Source organism: Capra hircus, chromosome 18 (genome assembly GCF_001704415.2).
Source record: "Capra hircus breed San Clemente chromosome 18, ASM170441v1, whole genome shotgun sequence".
In the NCBI taxonomy this organism is placed as follows: Eukaryota; Metazoa; Chordata; class Mammalia; order Artiodactyla; family Bovidae; genus Capra; species Capra hircus.
Window position 1 is genome coordinate 50037252 of NC_030825.1, and position 9957 is coordinate 50047208.

General features: G+C 54.2%; 1 protein-coding gene across 4 annotated transcripts; it reads left to right on the top strand.

The window, feature by feature from the left end:
• TIMM50 (translocase of inner mitochondrial membrane 50) lies at positions 533 to 7845 on the top strand. Of its 4 annotated transcripts, XM_018062393.1 has the most exons (12): positions 533 to 677; positions 1155 to 1163; positions 1593 to 1749; positions 2273 to 2304; positions 2510 to 2531; positions 4412 to 4470; positions 4565 to 4684; positions 5058 to 5162; positions 5270 to 5368; positions 6021 to 6177; positions 6491 to 6597; positions 7636 to 7845. In XM_018062393.1, the coding sequence occupies exons 1-12, from the start codon at positions 570 to 572 to the stop codon at positions 7735 to 7737; spliced, it is 1077 nt and encodes a 358-aa protein (XP_017917882.1). In that variant the 5' UTR covers positions 533 to 569; the 3' UTR covers positions 7738 to 7845. The 4 variants fall into 4 exon arrangements, with proteins under 4 accessions (XP_017917882.1, XP_017917883.1, XP_017917884.1 ...); XM_018062394.1 differs by lacking the exon at positions 1155 to 1163; XM_005692403.3 differs by lacking the exons at positions 533 to 677; positions 1155 to 1163 and adding an exon at positions 757 to 977.

Sequence of the window (9957 nt, forward strand, 5' to 3'; positions counted from 1 at the left end):
GGATTCTTTATCACTGAGCCACCTGGGAAGTCCTTATTATCTTAGTATTTATCCCTAAATGCCGTGTGGTGATTTACATGTGGAAGATTAATCATGGCTCCCGTAGCCTCTGATTCTCGGATTTCCTCTCAATACCCTGAGCCCGCAGCGGTTCGTTTGGCTGAGCCTCCATGAAACTGGCTGACTTTCCAGACCCAGTTTAGGAAACTCAAGCAAGAAAGGGCTGGGAGAAGGGGAGGGAAGGCGGATGAGGCTTCTCGGTCGCTCGTGAGGAAGGTGTGTGAAGCTGGCTTTTAGTTTTTAGGACAAATCCAGCAGCAATTGGGTCCCTTCCTTATGGCCTCCGCTTGACCTCGGGCAATGGGTGTCCCGCCCCGTCCTGTGGCGTGGGCGCTGGAACGCCCTCCGGCCTGAGCAGGACGTGACGGCGGGAGACTCCCAGCCCGCAGCCTTTTGTCTCTCTCGGGCTCCCGTCCACCCGCCCCGCCCCTGCATCACCATTGGCCGCGGCCCTGACCCGGGGCGGGGGGAGAGAGTGAGGAGGCGGGGCCGCGTGGCGTCAGCGCAAGATGGCGGCCTCGGCGGCGCTGTTCCTGAGGTTGCGGAGCGGGCTCCGGCAAGGCGCGCGGGGGCTGTGTGCGAGGCTCGCGACGCCGCCCCCTCGGGCCCAGGACCAGGTGAGCCGGATGGGGTTGGTCCCCGGGTGCTGGGGCTCCTTCCTGTGGTTCCGGGCGGGCCGGGGCCGCCCGGAGCTTCTGGAACGCAGCACCTCAAGGTGCTGAATGGAACGCCACGCGCGTTTTGAGTCTCTTCCCCGCTTCCCGGGGTTGGCAGCCCTTGCTTCCCCGGGATAGATGCTTGGGGACTCAAGTGTGTCCTCCTCTGGATCCCACCTCTTCTGGACCCCAGCTTCTCGACCCCACGTGGGCGCCGGGGAAGGAGGGGTCACCTGCTCTCCTGTCTCGGTGACGGTTCAGGTAATTCTCGAGGGGGAGGGGCCCGGGACACTGGAGTCCCAGCCTGGCCTCGCGGTATTTTCCCCGCCGTGGTGCTGGTGGTGTTGCTAGGTCTTCTGATTCGACCTGCCTCCATCTTGACGGAGACCGTGCCCTTCTGACCTCCGGGTCCATTACTTCTGTGCCCTGCTCCCCAAGTCCCAGCAGGTGATTGCCCCTCCCTTCCGTCCCCCTCCATACGCTACTGTGAGCTCCAGACGGCTGGAGGACTTAACTCCCCGTCCTGTCCTCTTGCGTGGCCTTCAGTGGCTTGCTCCAGAAATCTTAGTCAGTGTTCAGTCAGGGTCCCTAATCGTATCTTCCTGCCCTGCTTCCCCACCCGTGCTCCGGTTCTGTAGGATCCTGGACCCCGGGCTTGTCATCTCTTGAACCCCTGGGATCATAGCGCCAGTTTAGTTATTGGCTTTTCTGAGAGACCCAGTCCCCTACCTGCCCCTTTAGGCACACAACACCTGGAGGCCATATGGGTGTCCTCTTCCTGGCTCTCAACCTTGATTCTTCTTAGACCAGGGTGCTGGAACCACCCTGACCTTGTTTCTCTTCTTTCTTGGCCAAGCTACCCCCTCTCAATTGCAGGTTGCAGAGATTGGGAGCCGAGCAGGCACTAAGGCCCAGACGCAGGGACCACAGCAGCAGAGAAGCTCTGAGGGTCCCAGCTATGCCAAAAAAGTGGCACTCTGGCTCGCTGGGCTGCTTGGGGCTGGTGGGACCGTGAGCGTCATCTATATCTTCGGTGAGGAACATATCCCTGTCCCCCAGTTATGTTCTCTTGGCCCTCTATTCTGCTGGGGGGACTGCCCCCTCTTTCCCCTAAGGACTTCACCCATCTTCTTTCCCTGGCTCCTCCCTCAGGGCAGCCAGCTGGAACTAGGAAATGAGAGAAATCCCCTTACTACCCCTCTGCTCAAGGTTCTACTCCTTCTAGTTGGTTCCTGTACTAAGCTATAGGGAGTCAGTTTAAAGGGGGGAAGGAGAGGTCTGGACCAGCCCCCTAAGCTACCTTTTCCCTCAGCACCCAAAATTCCAGTCCTCCCTCTAGTCTCTTTATTCCTCAGAGACCCAGGAGACCCTGCCCCAGCCCTCCTTATCTCAGAGACCCAGATATTCTGGCTACCGGCCCCCTCCTCTTTCTCAGGAGACCATACCTCTAGCCCCCTTCCCTCAGACCCGGGAGGCTAGGCCCTCTGCCCTCTTCCTCCCATAAGTCCCAGGAGACCAGGCCTCAAGTTTCTCATTCATCACTATCTCCCTTGCAGGAAACAATGCTGTGGATGAAAATGGTGCCAAGGTGAGTGGGAGAGAGACACAGAGGCCTTACCAGGGGTCGCATCCTGTGGGTCTCCTCCCATCTGGTCTGTTCAGGCTCCTTTCTGGTCTGGAGTGAACCCTCCCTCCCAGGGACCTTTGCCTGCTCCTCCCAGGGCCCTGGAGATTCCTTGCCTGGGTTTTGCCTCTGCCGTCCCAAACCCTTCTTTTTTCTCTCTACCTCCCAGATTCCCGATGAATTCGACAACGGTAAGTATACAATCGTAGATTCTGGGGTCCCCTGACCCTCTCTACTGTGCCCTCCCCATTTGGTTTCCCCCGCCCACTTCCACTGGGAGGTGGGGGAGTCAGCAGCTGTATGACTTGGGGGAAGAGGGGCATACAGAACTCCAGTCCCCTTCCCTGGCCCCTCAGCCCAGGAGCAGATGGTCAGGGACAGTGGGGGAGGGGACTCCTGGGTAGGTGGGACTGCCTGGGGGAGAACTGGGCTTTCTCTGCCAGACACATGGCTTCCTGTGCCTTAGATCTGAGCATCTGCAGCCCCTCACCCCCTTGTTTATGACAGCCTCTCTTTCCCACCAGGCCATAGCCCATCCAGCTCATTTCCAAAACAATGCCTCCTTCCTCCCTCCCCGCCTTCTGATTAGCCAGCTTTTAGGGAGTTTCTGACAAATTGGATAGTAGAGGGAAGCTGCCAATTCTATCACACCTGGTCCTTCCCAAGAGAAATGTAAAACTGGTAGGTCCAGAAAGCCACTTGTTTGTGCTGGAGATGTTTGCAAGCCGGCATGTTATTACGTTGGTGTTGGCTCAGAGGGTAAAGCATCTGCCTGCAGTGCGGGAGACCCGGATTCAATCCCTGCATTGGGAAGATCCCCTGGAGAAGGAAATGGCAACCCACTCCAGTACTCTAGCCTGGAAAATTCCATGGACAGAGGAGCCTGGTAGGATATAGTCCATGGGGTCACGAAGAGTCGGACACGACTGAACGACTTCACTTTCACTTTAAACTTGGCAGGTAGCTAAGTATGTATTAATTGGGCAGATGTAGAGTCATACTATTTTAAACAAGTCAACATACTGATTTAAGGTGAACGGGTAAAGCTGTAGGTTTTTAAGTGTGTGTGTTCACAGCTTAAGTGGTGTTTCAGTGTTTTGGTTTCAAAAAGACAGGTCTAGAGATAGCAGTTTAACTACACTAAAAATACTGTATTGAAATAGGGAGTCATGTAAGATTTCTGTTTTAAACTGGACTTGGTGTATTGCTTTAAACCAGGATTTGCTAATCTCAGCCACGTTGATAGCTTGGGTCATATAGTTCTTTGTCCTAGGGGAGTGTCCTGTGCATTGTAGGGTGCTTAGCAGTGTCTGGGGTCTCTGTCCACTAGATGCCAGTGTTGTGACAATCAAAAATGTCTCCAGACATTGTGAAGTTTCCTGGGAAGCGAGGAACAAAATTGCTTTTTAGTTGAGAACCAACTGGTTTTAAAGTATATAGATGGTGTGCTAAGTTGCTTCAGTCATGTCCAACTCTTTGCGACCCCGTGGACTATAGCCTGCCAGGCTCCTCTGTCCTGGGATTCTCCAGGCAAGAACGCTGGAGTGGGTTGCCATGTCCTCCTCCAGGGCGCCTTCCTGACCCAGGGATTGAACCTGAGTCTCTTATGTCTCCTGCATCGGAGGTGGGCTCTTTACCACTAGCACCACCTGGGAAACCCATATAGAGGTGTGTGTATTTATCATGGCTTAGCTAGATTCCACGTACTCGCTTAAAGTGGGCACACCTGGAGACTTAGAGGTTCAGAGTTGACAAAATATACTGCCATAATGTTAGATTTATTTATACATATGTGGGATTTAAGTGGGCAGATACAGCATTCTATTTTATACCTGGGGTGATGTGCGGATGTAAGTATTCAGATTAAAACTTGACAGGTGAATAAAAACATTTGTTCCTACCTGGCAGTAGGTTATGTCTTTCCCTTTTGCCTTGGTTCTTGGAAATGAGCTATTTCAAACCAGGTGGGTGTTTTAGGCCTGTTTGTATCTGGTAGATAAACCCCTGGTTTGTCCAGGGGGTTGAGCAGCAGCTTATCCTGGAATCCCTTTTTGCCTTGGTGTTCTCCTAGATCCAATTCTGGTACAGCAGTTGCGCCGGACATACAAATATTTCAAAGATTACAGACAGGTGAGCAGGAGCCTGGGGCCGCAGCCCCACCCCACCCCCGCCATCCTCCCGCCCCCCTTGTCTGAGTACCCAGACCTGGTCGCTCTTTTCACAGATGATCATTGAGCCCACCAGCCCCTGCCTTCTCCCAGACCCTCTGCGGGAGCCGTACTACCAACCCCCATACACGCTGGTCTTGGAGCTCACTGGTGTCCTCTTGCACCCTGAGTGGTCGGTGTGTCTTGGGGAAAGCAGCGGGTTGGGGACACCGCATAGGCCTGGGTGGCTGGCTTGTGGTGACATGGTCAGGAACACAGATGCTGGAGCCAGGCTGGGGTTCGGCCCCCATTCTGCTCTGTGGTCTTGGGGAAGAGGGGTCACCCCTCCTTGCCTTGCGTTCCTCGCCTGTGCTGCTTCCCAGCCTGTAGGTTATTGCAGGTGTACCTTGGCACACAGTCAGTGCTAGAGGGGAGTCAGCTGTTACTGGGGGACCCGATCCTGCAGACTCTTAGACCCTCAGTCACAGCCCTGTACCTGTGGATCCCTCCGCGAGCCACAGAGAGAATACTCTGGGTCTCAGCGTGTCACTGTTCTCACTACATTTCCAGCTAGCCACTGGCTGGAGATTTAAGAAGCGTCCAGGCATCGAGACCTTATTCCAGCAGCTCGCCCCTTTGTATGAAATCGTCATCTTTACATCGGAGACTGGCATGGTGAGGGCCCGGGGCCGGGCTGGAGTGGTTGATGCGGTAAGAGGTGAGGGAGAGCTGCAGGGCCAGGACTCAGCCTGACCTTGTTCTTCCCCACGCCCCACCCCCAGACTGCCTTTCCACTCATCGACAGCGTGGACCCCCACGGCTTCATCTCCTACCGCCTGTTCCGGGACGCCACTAGATACATGGATGGGCACCATGTTAAGGTGCCGTGTGGGGGCCATGGTGGGCCTCTGGGATTTGGGGGAAAGCTGGCACTTGTTTGCCTTGGGCTCTGTTGCTGTGACTGGTGATAGGGGTCCAGGAGTCTGTGGGGCTGTGAATTGGGTCTCTTTATGGGTTGTTGTCCAAATACCCATGCGTCTTGATCGTCTATTGGGTTTCTGTCTTGGTGGGTCTAGAGGTCTATGGAGTTTTTCAAGGTTCAGAGGGAAATGGGTTGTAATGGAGGCTCTTGAAGGGTCTGTCTGGGTGCCTGTCTTTGTGTGACTCCATGTGTGTTGCTGTGGAACAGTCTGCACCTCTACCTGTGAGCGATTCAAAAACTTGCAACCTATCACAAACACCAGAGGCCTATGATTAAATGTACAAGTGGCCACCTCCCTCCCCAAGGAACCTCCGAATCAACCTGTCTGTGCGCCCAGGCTCGGGTCCAGGAGTCTGTGTGGCTTGCTCCCCACTCCCTGGAGGGTTGGGTGTCATCATCCCAGCCTGGTCTTCAAGACGCCTTTGCGTGGTGCTCTCAGTGTGGGATACCAAGTGTGTGTGGTCTGTCTATCTGCCTCTCTCCCCGTCTTTGGTTTCCTGCCTGGCAGAGAAGGAGCATAGGCCTTGACCTGACCTTTCACCCACTTTTAGGACATTTCGTGTCTGAATCGGGACCCGGCCCGAGTAGTAGTTGTGGACTGCAAGAAGGAAGCCTTCCGCCTACAGCCCTACAACGGCGTTGCCCTGCGGCCCTGGGATGGCAACTCCGATGACCGGGTCTTATTGGACCTGTCTGCCTTCCTCAAGAGTGAGGCTGACCCCTGACCTCCTGGCCTCTGACCCTGAAGCCCTTGACCCCCAAGAGGAATGATTGATGCTTGATCCTGGCTTGTTTTTTATGGAAAACTGGGGATTTAAGATGCAGGAGATCCATAAGCATCTTGGGGATGCTCTTCTGGAGTGGTTAGAGGATGCCCAGGAATGTTCAGGGGGAGCCCTTTTAGGCTACTGAGAAGGGTCCATGTAACTCCAACCACCCCGCTAAGTGTGACCTTTACTCTTGTGGGCCCCACCTCCCTCTGGCCTTCATCCTGGCTGACCCCCACCTGCTGTGTCCCCAGCCATTGCTTTGAATGGTGTGGAAGATGTCCGAACCGTGCTGGAGCACTACGCCCTAGAGGAAGACCCACTGGAGGCTTTCAAACAGCGGCAAAGCCGGCTAGAGCAGGTGGGTGCTCAGATCCCCAGTGTGGGTGGGGGATGTCCTATCAGCTTCCCAGGCTCTTGATGGAGGAGCCCTAAGCAACCTGTCTCCACTCTGGCTGTGTGACCTCATTTCAAGGGCCTTCTCTTCCACACCACCCATCCCCGAAGGCCCTTGTAATGAGGGGTGAATAGATCCTACAGCCTGCTTTGAGGACAGGAGGCAGGAAACACCAGGCATTTGAGATAGGTCCAGAGACCTTGAAGGTTTCCCTGGTGGCTCAAATGGTAAAGAATCTGCCTGCAATGCAGAAGACCCAGTTTGATTTCTGGGTCAGGAAGATGCCCCTGGAGGAGGGAATGGCAACCCACTCTATTATTCTGGCCTGAAGAATTCCATGGACAGAGGAGCATGGCAGGCTCCAGTCCACAGGGTAACAGAGTTGGGTACGACTGAGCAGCTAACACTTCTGTCTCTCTTTTCAGAGACCTTGATGTTCTGGGGGCCCTGGTATTTTGTAGGGTGGGGGTTTGGATCAGGTCTGGGAAGAGGGATCCTTGGACACTTGGCCCGAGGTTTGGGCAAGTTCTGATGACCTTGGTGTGATCCTCATCATTTGTAGATGGGGCTAAGAATATAGATTGAGAAGAGATTCCCAGGCGTTTAGGCTCAGGTTGACCAGGTTTGGGGTTGTGTTCCTGACTGGTGCTCCTGAGGGCACAGAGGAGGGGTCCCTGGAGATTTGGGCCTGGCATCCCTCAGCATCCAGACAGGGGTCTTAGGGCTCAGGACTGGGCACCAGGGGCTCAGGGAGCAAGATGACATCATCGGGGGAGGGCCTGGGCTAGGTCCCCAGGGTTCAGGGGACGGGGATTATGAGAGTCTGGGCTTCTGTGGCTCACAGCTGGCTTTTTCCAATGTCTGACGGCAGTCTTTGCAGTCTGGTCTCATCCTGTGTCTGGGCTGGTGGGCTGGTGGGTAAAGGAGTCTGGGCTGGGCAGAGGTTTAAGGATGGAGGTGGCCCTCAGGCTGACTGTCCTCTCTGTCTGCCCTCAACTCCAGGAAGAACAGCAGCGCCTGGCTGAGCTCTCCAAATCCAGCAAGCAGAACCTCTTCTTCAGCTCTCTCACCAGCCGCTTGTGGCCTCGCTCCAAACAGCCCTGACCTCTGGGCCTCCGCAAACTCAGTGCCTGGGTTCCAGGCCCGAGGCCCAGCGCTCCCAGACCATGGCTTGGGCAACCACATGTCCAATAAAGTTAATCCCAGACGGCACACTCCAGTGTCCAGAGGGTCTCCAGATGGGCGTGTCAGGGTGCAGTGCGGGACACTGGGGGACCTCGTCCCACAGTGGCTGATGAGCTGCCGACCACAGAGTGGGTTGGGCTTTGACCCTGGCCTGGGAATCTGAAATCCTGGGCAGGACCCCGCCCTGCCTGTGTCTTCTGTGTGCCGTGTGGTCTGCGCAAGTGTGTCTTCCTCTTTGGCCCCAGATTCCCTTTGGAAAAAGAAGAGGATGGCGCTGTGGGGTTGGAGCCACCAGGCTGCTGTGTAAATGTATCAAGTGTGGGCTTGTGGGGCACCGTGGACCAGAGACTCCTCATGTCAAGGGGGCAGCTGCTGCCTGGCTCTGCCGGCTGGGGCCCTAAGGTGGGCCTGGAGTTGCTTGATGTTCTGATTTTTCAGTGGAAGCCAGGAACGGGGATGTTTATGTTGAATCTCTCGGTTTTACATGTTTGCTCCTAACTCTGCAGACTGTAGCAGAACTCTGCAATGGAACTGTCCACCATGTTCACCCCATGTACTGGCCAGTGCAGCTGCCAGTGGCCGTGGGGCCGTGACAAACTTGAGATGCGGCGAGGGTAACTGAAGGATGAGATTCGTAACTTTGTTTCTTTTTAATTAATTTTAAATAGCCACCTGCGGCTCCTGGCTCCTGCGTTGGATGACACATTTGGGTATCATTTAAGTGTGAATTCTACACTTTGTTTTTGGGAGCACAGAGTCTCAACCACTGGACAGTCAGGGAAGTCCCTCCAGACTCCCAAATCCAAGTTCAGATCCAAGCCCTACCACTCCCTGACTTGTGTGGTCACAAGCAAATGAGCAAGTTAACTTCTGTGCTCCGTGCCTCAATTGCCACATCTGTGAAATACTAGTACTCACCTCACAGGCTAGGCTTGAGGGTGGATGGAGACCCTCCACAAAGACACTCAGATGGCAGCTGTGGGAACCTTGGAAGCACCTTTCTGCCTCCCTTTCCTCAGCTCTAAAATGGCGATGATAACACCTGTCTTAGAGTGGTCAGGAGGAGTAAATGGGCTCATGCTGAGGTATGTATATTCAGTGGAGCTTATTGTTGCCAGGCCATATTGGTTCTGCACAGGCTGAACTATCCTGTACTATCTTGGCAGGCCCCCCCACCAGCTGTCTTAGCCTCCTGCTCCAGCCAGTGTTTAGTACTAATACTAGTTAAATACTTCTAGAAAGCGCTTCCCTCGTATTTGTTAAAATAATTAAAATGTATTTGAAACTGTGCAGGCCAGATTGAACTTTTGAACTCTGGTAGATTTTTTTTAAAAGCTCACAGATGTCTATAAGGAATTTAAAATTGCAACTCCCCACCCCCACTTGGAAGTGTTACCATGAGATATACCATTTGTAATCCAAGAGGGAGTTTCCCAAAATCCAGGACACCCTAGCTTGAGGGCATCTGCAAGACTGAGGGAGGGCCTGTGTTTTTGCACATAGCTTTGAGAGTTGGAAACTCCTAACAAGATGGGCGGGTCATGGTGGAGAGATCTGACAGAATGGTCCACTGGAGAAGGGAATGGCAAACCACTTCAGTATTCTTGACTTGAGAACCCCATGAACAGTATGAAAAGGCAAAATGATAGGATACTGAAAGGGGAACTCCCCAGGTCAGTAGGTGCCCAATATGCTACTGGAGATCAGTGGAGAAATAACTCCAGAAAGAAGGAAGGGATGGACCCAAAGCAAAAACAATACCCAGTTGTGGATGTGACTGGTGATAGAAGCAAGGTCCGATGCTATAAAGAGCAATATTGCATAGGAACTGCTGGGAGGGATTGGGGGCAGGAGGAGAAGGGGACGACAGGATGAGACAGCTGGATGGCATCACTGACTCGATGGACGTGAGTCTGAGTGAACTCGGAATTGGTGATGGACAGGGGGCCTGGCGTGCTGCGATTCATGGGGTCGCAAAGAGTCAGACACGACTGAGTGACTGAACTGAACTGAATGCAACGTATTTGGGGCTCCTGATCCTGGGGAGAGTGGATTGTGGACGGAGCCATTGCAAGTGAATGTTCACCTACCAGAGGAGGTGACACATGGAGCCTTCTGAACTAAGACTTGGATCTGTCC

What these genes read in the sequence shown, in the direction of transcription:
- TIMM50 (XM_005692403.3), top strand. Translation starts at nt 855, where the DNA reads ATGCTTGGGGACTCAAGTGTGTCCTCCTCTGGATCCCACCTCTTCTGG. An exon ending in CTGTCTCGGTGACGGTTCAG is followed by an intron (nt 978 to 1,592) that starts GTAATTCTCGAG and finishes TCTCAATTGCAG; the next exon opens with GTTGCAGAGATTGGGAGCCG. An exon ending in TGGATGAAAATGGTGCCAAG is followed by an intron (nt 2,305 to 2,509) that starts GTGAGTGGGAGA and finishes TCTACCTCCCAG; the next exon opens with ATTCCCGATGAATTCGACAA.